Source organism: Triticum aestivum, chromosome 7B (assembly GCF_018294505.1).
Source record: "Triticum aestivum cultivar Chinese Spring chromosome 7B, IWGSC CS RefSeq v2.1, whole genome shotgun sequence".
In the NCBI taxonomy this organism is placed as follows: Eukaryota; Viridiplantae; Streptophyta; class Magnoliopsida; order Poales; family Poaceae; genus Triticum; species Triticum aestivum.
The window spans coordinates 602,298,796-602,315,459 of NC_057813.1; the positions used below are offsets into that span (position 1 = coordinate 602,298,796).

A 16,664-nucleotide genomic window follows, 5' to 3' on the forward strand; every position below is an offset into this window, starting at 1 on the left:
GGGCGGCGGCGAGTGCTGGGGGCGGCGGCGCGCGTGTGGGAGCAGGAGAGAAACAGAGAGAGAGGGTGGGGTGGGGCGCGCCGTTAGATATGTTGAATGTTTGCCGTCTGCCCTCTTTGCCGTCCGCTTTTTTGCTCTTTGCCGTCTGCTAGCAGACGGCAAAGAGGGGGACGTTAAGTATTTTTTAAACAGCTCCTCAGTGGGGTCCCCCTCCCTCTTTGTCGTCAGCTAGCGGACGGCAAAGAACAGGCTGATGGCAAAGGCTTTCTTTGCCATCAGCCAGTTCTTTGCCGTCTGCTTTCGGGTAGCTGATGGCAAAGAGCTTCTTTGCCGTCTGCTAGCTGACGGCAAAGAGCTGGCAGATGGCAAAGTAGCTGATTCCAGTAGTGAGAGAATGTAGTTTTCAGTATTTCCAACGAAAAAGACACAAATAACAATTAATTTGTAATTCCAATATTCTGTGAGCCCTGCTTTACATACCATCAGGCCACACATGTATCTCTTACTATGTCAAGCACAAGTTATCAGTTTATGCACAGATTTATCAAGCTTTCCTGTCATATTTTTTTAGTGGATGCGTAGGTTTTACCACAATACCCATTCTACCATTTTGTGGTGCTTAACTGTACGCCGCTCGCTATCGAGCTTGTCTGAAAGCGTACATATCTTACTAACTCCCCACTGGATTTCATCCACGGATGAAAATAGATGATCACGATACAAGGCAGGGCCATCTGATAGCCAAAACTGCCCACACTGGTCCTGCTGCTTCCATTGTGCTTGGGTTCAAATATTTTGCCTGAAAGTTTTCGTGCAGCTATAGAATTATTTAGAGTATAGTTCCCGGACCTTATTACTCATGTGTTCTTTTTGTAGGCCTATGGAAGTAGAAGTACATTGTTACTAATTTCTTCCATCTTTTATTCTTACTTCGGTGTCATATTGCAGGTGTTCTTCGGTTGAAATTAGGCTGCTCCTGCATGTCTATCAGTGAAATGCCTCCTTCCATGATAAAGCAGCCTACTCTTAGGTACTTACATATGGTTGAATAACCATCGCTTATTCGGGCTAAATAATATTTACTACTGAGAGGTAGTTTGAGGGAATTGACAATGTAAGAAAAATTAAAAGCAGTGTCATGCATTTCAGTCACCTGATTATTTGCATGTGTTGACACGACATGTGGAGTATGTTTATGGATAGACTCGCCAGCCCATGGTTTTCTAGGTGGATCCATGTGAATAGATTGCTCACAACAACAATCATTTACCTGTATATATCACCTTCCATGTCTCAAATAATTGTCATGTAGAAATAAAAATTGAATAACCAATAACTGGCCATTTCCCTATCCTGAGTAAATTAACAAGCACTTCAGCATACATCCATTTTTTATTGAGACTTTAATTGGTCAGTGTATCTTCTGATTATTTTTTCGGTAATGCCTTCATCAACAGATTGAGGCTTCCTGGGGTCATGGACAACACTAATTTCATAGATGGGTTAGTTTCTCATGTAAACTCATCTTCCATGATGTTCTGTGATAATCATGGAAGACTGAAGATATCTTATCTACGCAGTATAATAGTAGCATTAAAATTCAAGCTGCTTTTGGCATTGTAACTATGATGTCTAATTATCATGCAACCCAAATATCTAACTAAATTGCGCTATGGAGCTTACACTAGCAAAATGAGTTGTCATCCTGAATCATATCTGTAGGCTAGAGAGAAGTGTGGAAATAGATGTCGTTTCACAAGGATATGCTACTACGATTGCTTTCATATGTTCATTTATCTTTCTTCCTGTACTCATTTGCTATATAATTTTTAAGTTACAAGTCATGAGAGTTGATGCCATATTCTAAACCTTTGAGCATTCTTTTCAAGAATATCTTTATTTTTTGTTGCAACATTATGGCAGAACAATTATTATGCGTCTATCAATGATAACAGTGATACATGATTGAAGATTAGGTGGTCTGAAATCCTCCGGCTCTCCAAAGCTATATCTCCAGCCCATCAACTCTAAAAATTGAAGGTCTGCCTTGAAACTGTACCCCTCCCCTTTTCCAGCTGCTCAACTCCCTTTTTGTGAATCTTACTTCCCATGGATGTTCTGCATTAATATCCCAGATTGCAAAATGTTAGTATTGCTATTTCTTTTGTCTCGTAGAGATGGCTGCGACATGGGCAATTATGTATCTATAGCTATTGTTTTTTAGAAGAACTACATCTCTACAATTATTTCCGCTTTAAAACAATGACAATTACCTACTATAGTCAATTTCACTTCCATCCTTACAAGTACATGCCAACGAGAACGCCATATGATATTTACTAACGAGAAACCATATGCTTGCAGGTCACCACCATGTCGTCTCTCTCTCTCTGACCGCCCCTCATATCGTCTTGGTTTACTGGTTGCCGCTATGTCTCCTACCGGTTCGCCCGCTGCCATCGCTGGAAGGGTTGTGTAGGCCATCACTTGTGCCACTACTCTGCAGTGACCAGTGACAACCATGGCATCGATATAGCCCAAAAGGGAAACACCACTAGTCACAGCGCCGGTAGAGACCTCCCTGTCTGCCGGTGTGTAACGCCCGGATAATTATGCAACAGTAATCACGCTAATGGTGCCATGTCATCGATTTTACTGTTGTTAAGCTCGTGTTGATTCAAAGTCGGTTCCAATTGATAGCTTAAAATAAGTAAAAGAAAAGGTGAAAACAAGCAAACAAAAAAAACAAAAGGCCCCTGGCCCAACAGAGCCAAGCAGCCCAGCCGGCCGGCCCACCTCTCCTCGCTTAACTCCCCACCACCCGAAACCCTAGCCCTCCCCCGATCCACTTTCCCCCCCACTACCCCCACTCCCCGATTTCTCCTCCCTCCCCCTTCCCCATCTGGATCGAGGGGGGGGCAACGACCCCGCGACCCTGACACCGGTGCCCGTCCCCGGCGCCGCCCCGCTGCCGTCGCCTCGCCTCCTCGCCCCTCCTTCGCACCACGAGACGCCGCGTGAGGCCTCTGCCTCGCCACGCCGTTGCCGAACGTTGCCACCTCACCGCGCCGTCGCCGGACCTCAACGCCTTCGCCAGCTTGCCGGACTGCCGCCTCCTCGTCCCCTCCACGCCGGCCGCCCCGAACTTCGCCGACCGAACCCCTGCACCGGGGGTATGACCCCATCTCCCCCTACCCCTTCCCCTAGGTCGTCCGTGCCGGCGCTGCCCTGTACTGCTGCTCGTCGCGCTCCCGGCCTCGCCCGCTCGCGTCCGTTCTCCGGCGCCGCCCCGCACTGCCCCGCCGCGACCCTACTCAAATGTGCCGCCGCTGCCCGCGCAGCCCCTCCTCCTACCCCCGCGCTCGTGCACTGCCATCGTCGTTGCTTCGTCGTGCCAACCGCACCCCTTGGGCCTCCCTGACGCGATCCCCGTGCCCACGCCGGCCACGCCCCGTGACCACGCCCCCGAACCCTGTCCCGTGCCTCCCCTAGTGGCCGCACTGGCCACGGCCACTCGCTGGCCCCTGCGCCGTCGGCCGCCCCTGCTAGCCCGTCGCGGCCCCGCCTCTGGCCTCCGCTCGCCGGCGGCTGCGCTGGCCGCGCCTGGGGCCAGTGCCCGGTGTGCACGTCCGCCCCACTCCACCTCGACGGGCGCCCACACCCCTGTACCCGTTAAACCACACCCCTGGGCCGATGACAACAGGGCCCCACTCCACTTTAAGTTAAAAAAAGAGGTTTTAAAAATAATAACTAAAATAAATAATTAATTAACTCATCTAATTCTGTTTAGTTAACCCTAATCACATGATTAGTTAATAAAGCATGTTTAATAATACCGTGTATTTGACAGCAGGACCCACCTGTAAGTTTGACCTAGTCAACAGCTCTGTTGACTGCTGACATCATGCTGATGTCGTGGTGATGTCATAACCCTGTTTTCCTTTTAATTAAATCTGTTAATTCCAAAAATGTTTTAAAAACTTTAATAAATCATAAAAAATAATCTGTAAATCAGATGAAAAAGTTTTATACATGAAAGTTGCTCAGAACGACGAGACGAATCCAGATATGCCGTTCATCTATCACACGCCCCTAGCATAGCGAACATGCAACCTTCCCCTTCTGGTTCGTTTGTCCGAAAAACCAAACTTCGGGAAAGCATTCCCGGATGTTATCCCCCTTCGCTGGTATTGTACTACCGCGTTAGAACACCTCTAGCATCGCTTTTGTCTTGTTATGCATATAATTGCGTGTATTTACTGTTTCTTTCCCCTCTTCTCTCCAGTAGACTCCGAGACTGCTATTGATGCCCCTATGATCGACTACGTCACCGACGACACTTCTTCCCTTTCAATGGAGCTTCCTGGCAAGCCCCCCTTTGATCATCCCGATATCGCCCATTATATTCTCTCATGCTTGCATTAGATTTTGCTACTGTAATTGATTGCTCCTATTCTGATGCATAGCCTGCTTTTGTACCTGCTGTTGTACCTTACCTGCATACCCTAAACTGCTTAGTACAGGTTGGTTAATGATCCATCAGTGACCCCCACCTTTGTTGGAGAATGTTGCAGAAAATAAAAAAAATCTACGCTTCACCAAGATCAACCTATGGAGTCATCTAGCAATGAGAGAGAGGAGTGCATCTACATACCCTTGTAGATCGTGAGCGGAAGCGTTCAAGAGAACGGGGTTAAGGGAGTCGTACTCGTCGTGATCCAAATCACCGAAGATCCTAGCGCGAAACGGACGGCACCTCCGCATTCAACACACGTACAGAGCGGAGACGTCTCCCGCGCCTTGATCCAGCAAGGAGGAGGGAGAGGTTGAGGAAGAGATCTCCAGCAGCAGCACGACGGCGTGGTGGTGATGGAGAGGCAGTACTCCGGCAGGGCTTCGCCAAGCGTCTGCGAAGGAGGAGAGGTGTTGGGGAGGGGAGGGGCTGCGCCTTGGAGGTGTGTATGCAACCCTCCACTCGCCCCTCTATTTATAGGGGGAGGAAGGGGGCCGGCCCCCTCTAGATGAGATCTAGAGGGGGTGCGGCGGCCAAGGGGGGACTTGCCCCCCAAGCAAGGGGGGCGCCCCCCTTAGGGTTTCCCCCCCAACCCTAGGCGCATGGGCCCAAGGGGTGGATGCGCCCAACCCACTAGGGGCTGGTTCCCTTCCCTCCACGGCCCATGAGGCCCTCCGGGAGAGGTGGACCCCCAGAACCCATCCGGTGGCCCTGGTACAATACCGGTATTACCCCGAAACTTTCCGATGATCGTATTACAACTATCTTCACCTCCGAACCATTCCGGAACTCCTCGTGACGTCCGAGATCTCATCCGGGACTCCGAACAACATTCGGTAATCACATACAAGTCTTCCTAATAACCCTAGTGTCACCGAACCTTAAGTGTGTAGACCCTACCGGTTCGGGAATCATGTAGACATGACCGAGACAGCTCTTCGGCCAATAACCAACAGCGGGATCTGGATACTCATGTTGGTTCCCACATGTTCCATGATGATCTCATCGGATGAACCACAATGTCGAGGATTCAAGTAATCCTGTATACAATTCACTTTGTCAATCGGTACGTTACTTGCCCGAGATTCGATCGTCGGTATCCCAATACCTCGTTCAATCTCGTTACCGGCAAGTCACTTTACTTGTTACGTAATGCATGATCCCGTGACCAACCACTTGGTCACATTGAGCTCATTATGATGATGCATTACCGAGTGGGCCCAGAGATACCTCTCCGTCATACGGAGTGACAAAATCCCAGTCTCGATCCGTGTCAACCCAACACACACTTTCAGAGATACCTGTAGTATACCTTTATAGCCACCCAGTTATGTTGTGACGTTTGGTACACCTAAAGCACTCCTACGGTATGCGGGAGTTACACGATCTCATGGTCTAAAGAAATGATACTTGACATTAGAAAAGCTCTAGCAAACGAACTACACGATCTTGTGCTATGCTTAGGATTGGGTCTTGTCCATCACATCATTCTCCTAATGATGTGATCCCGTTATCAATGACATCCAATATCCATAGTCAGGAAACCATGACTATCTGTTGATCAACGAGCTAGTCAACTAGAGGCTCACTAGGGACATGTTGTGGTCTATGTATTCACACATGTATTACGATTTCCGGATAACACAATTATAGCATGAACAATAGACAATTATCATGAACAAGGAAATATAATAATAATAACCATTTTATTATTGCCTCTAGGGCATATTTCCAACAACCTTGTCTTTGTTGCCCCTGCTTCATCATCGACGACTCGATCAACATGATCGACGACCAGAGCCCGACACGTCACATCACGTCATGCCCCTTTTGTTGCTCGATTCTGCAGAGCTACTATCGAGTGCCGAGGGTGATACCTCGTAACACACTCCTGATGATAATTCTGTAGTGTAGCTATTCGGTTGTGATCATCGAGGGTGATTCCTCCTTGACCACTCCCGATACGACTCTATCATGCAACCCCTCAAGTGTGAACCTCGAGGGTGGTTCCTCTTACGTTCACCTTGATGATTACATCGAGTGGAATCCACCAAGGGTGATTCCTCGAGTTTTCCCCTTGATTTTTGGACACACGGTTACCCGGACTTTACTTGAGACCATTGTTGAAGTCAGGTCGGCCCTGAGGGGAACCCGCGAGTTGATGTGAAAGTCGGCCGGGCCCGGAGAGCACCCACGAGTTTTCCACGTGGCACGGCCGAGCAGTCTGGGCCCTTGCCGTAAGTCCACGGGACATGGCGACGGGGTCACATTAGCATGAGTCTCTGCTCATTTTCGCGAGCCCCCAATGCACTAATGGTTTGGGTATTTGTTCTGAGTTGGCCTTTGGCCTTTACGCACTAACCACCACGCCAGAATAGTTATGGGCCTCGACGTTGCAGTATCAACCGAAGCTTTGTCAGACGTCCAGTTCAATATTGTGGTCGGGCCAGATCACGCCATCCAGGTAGAGGTGGTGCTAGTACCCCCTTGCGCACAACGACCCGGAGTGTTGCGGGCAATGGACCCAGACCCCGGAGTGCTTAGGATGTAGACCGGTGGGGACCTCTCTGCTGAGCCTAGGTAGGACTATGACGTGTTGATCTTCCGAGGCCTGGCATTGACCCAGTAAAGTGTGTCCGGCCAGAGTAATCAAACGTGTTGGGTAACATGGTGCACCCCTACAGGGAAGATATATATTCGAATACCGTGTCCGCGGTAATGGACGTTCAGACTTATATCCTAATCTTATATAACTCGAAATGGATACTTGAGATATGTGATGGATATGTGGCTCCAAGATTGCTTTTCCGCAGGAAGTCAGGGAAGGATCTCTGGGCGTTGGTTCTACAACATGTTTGTTAAATATTAAAATGCTATTCTTTACTCTTCTACCTGCTGCAAGATGCTTGTAGTTGCTTGGAGATGCTAGTCTTTGATAGGCTAGGCCTTCCCCCTCTATTCTGGCATTCTGCAGTTCAGTCCACAGATACAAACCTTCCATTTGATACCAATGCATACTTAGTATAGATCTGATGCTTGCGAGTACTTTGGATGAGTACTCACGGTTGCTTTGCTACCTCTTTCCCCCCTTCTTTCTTCTTTTCGGTTGATGCAACCAGATGGTGGATCCCAGGAGCCAGATGCTACCCCCAACAGCTTATACTACTACCCCAATGGTGCTAGCTACTATGTGGAGACCGCCGACGACCAGGAGTAGTTAGGAGGTCCCAGGCAGGAGGCCTTGCCTCTTCGATCGTGTTGCTTTTGTGCTAGCCTTCTTAAGGCATCCTTGTTTAACTTATGTTTGTACTCAGATATTGTTGCTTCCACTGACTCTTGTGTATCAAGCTTGTATTCGAGCCCCCAAGGCCCTGCTTGTAATATAAAGCTTGTATTATTTTATTTGTGTCTAGAGTTGTGTTGTGATATCTTCCCGTAAGTCCCTGATCTTGATCGTACACATTTGCGTGTATGATTAGTGTACGATTGAATCGGAGGCGTCGCACGGTGATATAACATCGCCGCTGCCACTGCCATTGTCTTTGTTGCTTCTGTGAGGCATTTGATGAAGTCAGAAGCAACATGAAGGCACGATGGCGATCAAGGTCTTTATGTACTCCGAGTACTATCTTTTGTCTTCCATACCGTATGAAAATAGATCAGGATGAGCCAACTAAGTCACGTACTATGCATTTATTGTGGTGTATGGAGACCATATATGGTATGTATCCGAATCTAAGAACTATTATATCGATGATGTTGAGTTATGTCTACATAGCTTGCCTTCGAATGCTTATATAAGCTCGGTGAATCATTTGTGTCATGGTATTTCCTCGACATATGCTAAGCGATGGTTTATCATGTGTGGGGACAGGAGTGCATTACCAGGCTCTAGAAGCGGGAGTAGGCAAGACCTCAAACGACGCCGGGTCTTACCCAGGTTCGAGGCTCTCCGTGGAGATAACACCCCTAATCCTGCTCTGTGGGGTCTCCGCATAATATGATCAAATAGAGTTGCTACAAGGGTGCTCCTTGAGCTGTATCGGCTAGAGGAAGGAAGAGGTAAGGCTAGCTCTACCTCTTCCCTGGCTACGTGGGTGTATGGTGGCCAGAAGGCTGAACCCTTTGCATGGGTGAGCCTGGGGGTTTATATAGGCCTACCCCCCAGGGGTACAGTGGTAATCCGGCTGGTTGTAGGACTCTACCATCAGTGTCTCTGGGCTCCGGATTCTCCACCAACAGCTGGGGTCCGCCGCCTGATGGGCCCCACCGACTGCCATGAACTCGGCCGACAGGTAGGGCCCGCCGCCTAAGTGCTAGGAGGACTATGCCGCCCTGTAGCCTCGCCTCTAATGATGGTAGCTTGGTCGGGGGGCGTATGGCTACAGTACCGCCGCCTGGCGGACGATTACTGTAGCCACAACCCGTCACTTCTGGTTAATGGCGCATAGATTCCAAGAGGAGGGACGGCCGCCTGCTAGGAGTCGGCCTCCCCTTGTGGCCGCCTGTTCTGGCCTAGCCGCCTTCTGGCGATACACGGATAGGTGGGACCCGCCATTTGCGGGCCACATCGACCGCCCATCGTGGGAGCATGGCCCTGTCTGATGTAGGCGACGTCATGGGCCGCGTGGCTACAGTACCGCGTCAGGCGAGGGGTGTCCGCTTGATACATCTGTACTGTGGCCATGTTCCGCCCGGGATTTAGGGATGGCAGGTCGCACTGTGGCCATGCCCTGTCTTGTCGTAGTAGGTGGGTGCAAACTTCGAGGGGAAGAAGGGCCACCTGGTAGGAGTCGGCCCATGCCCTCAGCGCCTTTTGGAGTGCGCCGCCCTCTCGGAGTCCGCCTCCTTCTAGGAGGCGGCCCTTTGGCACCAGCCGGCCCCATGGACCGGCCTTGCAACCAGTCGGGCTGAGGGGCTTGGCCAGCCCCGATGTCTTAAAAACTGTTGAAATGTGGATGAGGCTACCCCGGGTCTATTCCCCCGTCAGTAGTCCCTGAAGCTGGTGAGGTTCTATGGCTTTGGGCAGCCGGAGAGCCTCAGCAGTTTCTCTCTCAAGTGGTCTTCCGCCTTTTGCTCCATTCGGCTGGGAGGAGTCGGACGTGAGGAGTCAGACGTGGCCGCGACCGCCTGGTGGAATTCGAACCGACTAGCGGGAGTCGGGGTGGAGCCACCCACCAGGTGTGCCACACGTGGCGCCTGCAGGCCAGGCTGTCCTGCCAGCCCACGCGCGCGACGGGACATCATCGCAGGCTGGGGCCCGATGCTACAGGGCCTCGGCCCGCGCGCGGATCCGCTGCGGCCGAGGCAGGCGGTTGCCCTCCCGTGGCACTGTAAATGCGCCTTAACGCGTGGTAAACATGGGGTCATGTGGGACATGGGGCGTAGTTAATCCCACGCCCGCTCGTCGCCTCGGCTTCGCCTCCAGCTGGCTATAAAGAAGGGGGAGGAACAGGAGGAGGGGCACAACGCTTCACGCGCCCACTCCCCATTCCCTCTCCTCCCCATCACCGTCGTCGTGCTGCTCCGCTCCATCGCCGTCGAAGCGCCACCGCGGCTGCCTTGCTCATTATCGCCGTCCGCCGAAGCAGCTGCTCCACTGCAACCACCACCGCAACTTTGATGTCATGTGTCGCCATCATTGTTATCCCCAATACCGCGGCGTCCTTCTCCCTCTCTTCTCCGACGAGCCCTCCTTCGCTGCCCGGTGTCATGGCGAAGAGCAGGTGGATGGGCTCCACCATTTACCAGGACCATGTCGACTTCCTCCGTGCGACGCGGAGGATTCCTCGTTCCGAGCACGTGGGAGTGCGCATCCCCGGGCCGGAGACCTCGCCGTTGCCGGTGCCCGGTGAGTGTGTAGTCTTCCGCGCCCACTTCATTTGCGGCTTTGCGCTCCCGGCCTCCGTCTTCTTCCGGGAGTGCCTCCACTACTTCCAACTTCAGCCGCATCACCTCACCCCCAACACGGTGGTGTGCATCTCCTCCTTTGTCTCCCTCTGCGAGGGGTACCTCAGTGTGCGGCTGACTATCGAGCTGTGGGGTAGATTCTTCTACCTCAAGCTCGGTACGTCGGTGAAGGATGAGCCGGCTCCATGCGGGGCGTGCATGGCCGTGAGGCGTTCAGGAATCGGCACACGCTTCCCTCCGCTTCCTCTGTGCGAGTCGGCCAAGCTATGGCAGCGGGCATTCTTCTACGCCCGAAATCACGGGAATGTAGACTACATTAACTTGCCGCCTTACGTTCCGGGACCACCCGCTAGATCACGCGGCAACTGGCAACAACAACTGCCCAAGAAGCCACCGCCTCCGAACATCATCAGCGTCCTCGTCCGGCTGGAGGAGATGACCAGTTGGGAGGGCCTCCAGCCGTCCGACCTGGTGGTCGGCTTCATCATGCGCCGGGTCTTGCTGCTCCAGCTCCGACCGCACCTCATCTACGAGATGAGCGGCCGCCAAGATCCATGCCGGATGTCGACAAAGGAGATGCTGAGGGGGAGGTGGCCCTCCACATCAATGACATCACCAACTACAAGCTCAACGATGCGGAGTGGCGCATCGGCAAGGAGCCCTACAGCCAGTCCAATCCTCCTCCCGCGGTACATGTCGGATCCGACTGCTTCATCATTTGCATTTCTTGTTCTCCGACTTGACCAGTCGGCTCTTGTGCAGCGCTTCCTAGGTCAAGGCCCGCCGTCTCCTGGTCACGAGTGGATGTCGGACCGCGAGGACAGCAACATCAAGGACCCTGATCTAGGGGCGGCCGCCATGGAGGAAGGCGGCGACGAAGAGGTCATCGGAGGAGGCAGCGATGGCGATGGAGGTGCCGAGGCAGGCGGCTCCGCAGGAGGTGGAGGAGGAGGAGTCAGAGACGTGCGGGCTTGGCCGGACGACGACGAAGATGACGACGAGCAGCGCCCGCCTGGAGGGGGCACAGAGAGAGGAGATGGCGCTTCAGCGCCGCAACCGGTGGCCGCACCTGTCGGGCACAAGCACCACCAGGGGGGCAGGTATGGCAGCAACCCGGCCAAGAATGCCAAGAGGGTGAACGCCACCAAGCAGGCGGAGGCTGCCAAGCGGCAGGAGGCCTAGAAGGCGACCACCAGCCAGAAGGGGCCCAAGCCCTTGCAGCTCACATCCGGGTAAGCATGTACGCCTTTTCTGGCTTTACAATTTCTTCTTTCTCGGGGTGTTTCTTCATCTTTGCTTTTCTGTTGAACTGGGCGGCCTGCACCACCTCGCGGGCTTCGTCCGCCTCGGTGATGGACCGGTCGACGACTCGGCGGACACACGGTGTCCGGACCTGGCTGCCGTCCTCCGGGAGGCATGGGAGAGGAATGCGCGGGAGGAGCGGGAGGCGAAGGAGGCGGAGGACAAGGTGATACATCTCCAACGTATCAATAATTATGAAGTATTCATGCTATTATATTATATGTTTTGGATGTTTATGGGCTTCACTAAGTACTTTTCTATTATTTTGGGGGCTAACCTATTTAACTGGAGGCCCGGCCCAAATTGATGTTTTCTTGCCTATTTCAGTGTTTCAAAGAAAAGGAATATCAAACAGAGTCCAAACAGAATGAAACCTTCGGGGGAGTTATTTTTGGAATGGAAGCAATCCAGGAGACTTGGAGTAGATGTCAGGGAAGCTTCGAGGTGGCCACGAGGGTCAGGGCCGCGCCCTATCCCCCTGGGCGCGCCCCCACCCTCGTGGCTCCCCTGACCGACTTCTTTCGCCTATATATGTCCATATACCCTAAAAATATCGAGGAGTACAATAGATCGGGAGTTCCGCCGCCGCAAGCCTCTGTAGCCACCAAAAACCAATCGGGACCCTGTTCCGGCACCCTGCCGGAGGGGGGATCCCTCACTGGTGGCCATCTTCATCATCCCGGCAATCTCCATGACGAGGAGGGAGTAGTTCACCCTCGGGGCTGAGGGTATGTACCAGTAGCTATGTGTTTATATCTCTCCCTCTCTTGTGTTCTTGAGGTGATACGATCTTAATGTATCGCGAGCTTTGCTATTATAGTTGGATCTTATGATATTTCTCCCCCTCTACTCTCTTGTAATGGATTGAGTTTTCCCTTTGAAGTTATCTTATCAGATTGAGTCTTTAAGGATCTGAGAACACTTGATGTATGTCTTGCCGTGCTTATCTGTGGTGACAATGGGATATTTTCCTGATCTACTTGATGTATGTTTTGGTGATCAACTTGCGGGTTCAATGAACTTATGCATAGGGGTTGGCACACGTTTTCGTCTTGACTCTCCGGTAGAAACTTTGGGGCACTCTTTGAAGTACTTTGTGTTGGTTGAATAGATGAATCTGATATTGTGTGATGCATATCGTATAATCATGCCCACAGATACTTGATGTGACATTGGAGTATCTAGGTGAAATTAGGGTTTTGGTTGATTTGTGTCTTAAGGTGTTATTCTAGTACAAACTCTATGATAGATCGAACGGAAAGAATAGCTACGTGTTATTTTACTACGGACTCTTGAATAGATCGATCAGAAAGTATAACTTTGAGGTGGTTTCATACCCTACAATAATCTCTTCCTTTGTTCTCCCCTATTAGTGACTTTGGAGTGACTCTTTGTTGCATGTTGAGGGATAGTTATATAATCCAGTTATGATATTATTGTTGAGAGAACTTGCACTAGTGAAAGTATGAACCTTAGGCCTTGTTTACTAGCATTGCAATACCGTTTATGCTCACTTTTATCATTAGTTACCTTGCGGTTTTTATAATTTCAGATTACAAAAACCTATATCTACCATCACTATTGCACTTGTATCACCATCTCTTTGCCGAACTATTGCACCTATACAATTTACCATTGTATTGGGTGTGTTGGAGACACAAAAGACTCTTTGTTATTTGGTTGCAGGGTTGTTTGAGAGAGACCATCTTCATCCTACGCCTCCCACGGATTGATAAACCTTAGGTCATCCACTTGAGGGAAAATTGCTACTGTCCTACAAACCTCTGCACTTGGAGGCCCAACAACGTCTACAAGAAGAAGGTTGTGTAGTAGACATCAAGCTCTTTTCTGGCGCCGTTGCCAGGGAGGTGAGTGCTTGAAGGTATATCTTTAGATCTTGCAATTGAATCTTTTAGTTTCTTGTTTTATCACTAGTTTAGTCTATAAAATAAAACTACAAAAATAAGGAATTGAGTTTGCCTCATACACTTCATCTTTGTAATATTTTTCATGAGAATGATGGAAAGAGAAATTCTGCTCAAGTGCTAGAAAAAGAAGTCTATAAAATGTTTGGCACTAAATATGTGAATGATGAGCATGATTGCAATATTCTTAGTATGAATTCCTTTAATATCCATGATGCTAATGATATGCAAAGCCACAAGCTTGGGGATGCTATTTAGTCCCCCAAGTTTTGATGAGCAAATTTATTTTGATGAAAGCATGCCTCCTATCTATGATGATTATTGTGATGACATGTATGCTATAAAGAATAATTATAACCATGAAACTTGTCATCTTGATCTTAATTTTCAATCACATGATAGTTATTTTGTTGAGTTTGCTCCCACTACTATTCATGAGAAGAATTTTGCTTATGTGGAGAGTAGTAAAATTTCTTTGCAAGTAGATCATGAAAAGAATGCTTTATGTGCTGGTTATAATGTTGAATTAATTCATGATGCTACTGAAAATTATTATGAGGGAGAAACATATGCTTGTAGGAATTGCAATAATATCAAGTTTCCTCTCTATGTGCTTAAAGTTTTGAAGCTATGCTTGTTTTGCCTTCCTATGCTAGTTGATTATTGTTCCCATAAGTTGTTTGGTCACAAAATCCCTATGCATAGGAAGTGGGTTAGACTTAAATTTTCTAGTCATATTATTCATGATGCTCCCTCTATGTTTCAATTCTTAACTTTTATGTGAGCATCATTGAAATCATCATGCCTAGCTAGGGGCATTAAACGTTAGCGCTTGTTGGGAGGCAACCCAATTTTATTTTTGTTACTTGCTTTTTGTTCCTGTTTAGTAATAAATAATTCATCTAGCCTCTGTTTAGACGTGGTTTTATGTTTCAATTAGTGTTTGTGCCAAGTAGAACCTTTGGGAAGACTTGGGTGAAGTCTATGCGATCTTGCTGTAAAAAACAGAAACTTTTTCCCTCACAATATTAGCTGCCATTTTTTACTGGAGAGTGATTTTAGGTTGATTCTTTTTGCAGATGATTAATATAAAAATTCCTCAAGTCCACAATTTATTTCATAATTTTTGGAGTTACAGAAGTATTCGAATGATACAGATTACTACAGACTGTTCTGTTTTTGACAGATTCTGTTTTCATTGTGTTGTTTGCTTATTTTGATGAATCTATAAGTAGTATCGGAGGGTATGAACCATAGAGAAGTTGGAATACAGTATATATTACACCAATATGAATTTATAATGAGTTCACAACAGTACCTAAGTGGTGATTTATTTTCTTATACTAACGGAGCTTACAAGTTTTGTGTTGTGAAGTTTTCAAGTTTTGGGTGAAGTTTCAATGGACTACGGAATAAGAAGTGGAAAGATCCTAAGCTTGGGGATGCCCAAGGCACCCCAAGGTAATATTCAAGGACAACAAAGAGCCTAAGCTTGGGAATGCCCCGGATGGCATCCCCTCTTTCGTCTTCGTTCATCGGTAACTTTACTTGGAGCTATATTTTTATTCACCACATGATATGTGTTTTGCTTAGAGCGTCATTTTCTTCTATTAGTATTTGCTTGCTGTTATTTAGAATAATGTTTTGCATCACTATTTTCAATAAAAATTACCATGCTTATTTTGCAAGTATACATGTTGCTGTTTCAAAACAGAAAGTATACCGCTGTTGCAAAAATTCCCTAGAAAAGTCAGAGAATGATATAATATTGAAACTTTTGGCATATTGAGATCTGATAAATCTTATACAGTGTAGTAATTTTCTCATAATTTTTGGAGTTAGGGAAGTATGATGAATCTTGCATTCTTTACAGACTATACTATTTTGGCAGTTTGCTGTTATGTTTGCATTGTTTGCATATGTTTGCTTGTTTAATGATTCTATTTGAGGATAGGAGTATTAAATATGCAGAGAAATTTAGTTTGCAATGTTGAATAATAATTTTAGTGATTTGTTACAGTAGAAAATGATAAGGTGTTTGCATTGGTTTATACTAACTTATCTCACGAGTTCTTGTTGAGTTTGGTGTGGATGAAGCTTTTGATATTTAGGAAACCGTGATATGAGAGGAATTAAGGAGACACAAAATCTCAAGCTTGGGGATACCCAAGGCACCCCAAGATAATATTCTAAGAAGTCTCAAGCATCTAAGCCTGGGGATGCTCCGGTAGGCATCCCACCTTTCTTCTTCAAAAATTATCGGTTAGTATCGGTTGAGCCTAAGTTTTTGCTTCTTCACATGATGAGTGCTATACTTGAAGTGTCATTTTGTTTTGTTTTGCTTGCTGCTTGAATAGAATAGATTAGATCTGAAATACTTAAATGAGAGAGAGTCCTCACATAGCTAAATAATTATTTAACTACTCATTGATCTTCACTTATATCTTTTTGGAGTAGTTTGTCATTTACTCGTGTGCTTCATTTATATCCTATGAGTAAATGGTTGAATAATTTGAATGTCATAATCTGAAATTTTATATGTTTCATATGCTTATCCCATGGGGAATAATGACTTCATATATAAGAAGTAGAGGTGGTAAATTTGTTAAAGGTTAGCAAACATTGTATTGGTCACTTGAACAATTCATGAAAGAATATTGAAGGAAGAGAGATTTCACATTAAATATACTATCTTAGCCATCTTATATGATTGTGAGCCCCATTAATTATTTTCAAACCTGAGCAAATTAGTTGAAATTGGACAAGGAAGATAACATAATGAGTTATGCTTGGGTATATTTGTATAGAAGTTATATTGTTATAGATCCTCCAACATGTGGTGCTTCCTATTTAGAATCCTTTGCTAGCCTAAATATCTGTAGTAAACTGGAATACTGCTTGTGCATCCAAATTCATTGAACCAAGTTTCTTCCATGAGTGTCCACCATATCTACCCATATGCGGTATTTACCTGCCGTTCCAAGTAAATTTGCATGTGCCAAACTCTAAACCTT

The 16,664-nt window shown here is 47.9% G+C and overlaps 1 protein-coding gene across 1 annotated transcript in view; it reads left to right on the forward strand.

Annotated features, from left to right (window-relative positions):
* The window catches only part of LOC123158248 (ESX-1 secretion-associated protein EspI), a 101,665-nt gene extending 93,800 nt beyond the window's left edge, over window positions 1-7,865 (forward strand). The window contains exons 2-4 of the mRNA XM_044576314.1: window positions 2,834-3,173; window positions 4,286-4,366; window positions 7,633-7,865. Coding sequence (XP_044432249.1) covers window positions 2,834-3,173; window positions 4,286-4,366; window positions 7,633-7,730 — 519 coding nt within the window. The 3' untranslated portion in view covers window positions 7,731-7,865. The remainder of the gene's footprint in view (window positions 1-2,833; window positions 3,174-4,285; window positions 4,367-7,632) is intronic.
* The last annotated feature ends 8,799 nt before the right edge of the window (window positions 7,866-16,664 follow it).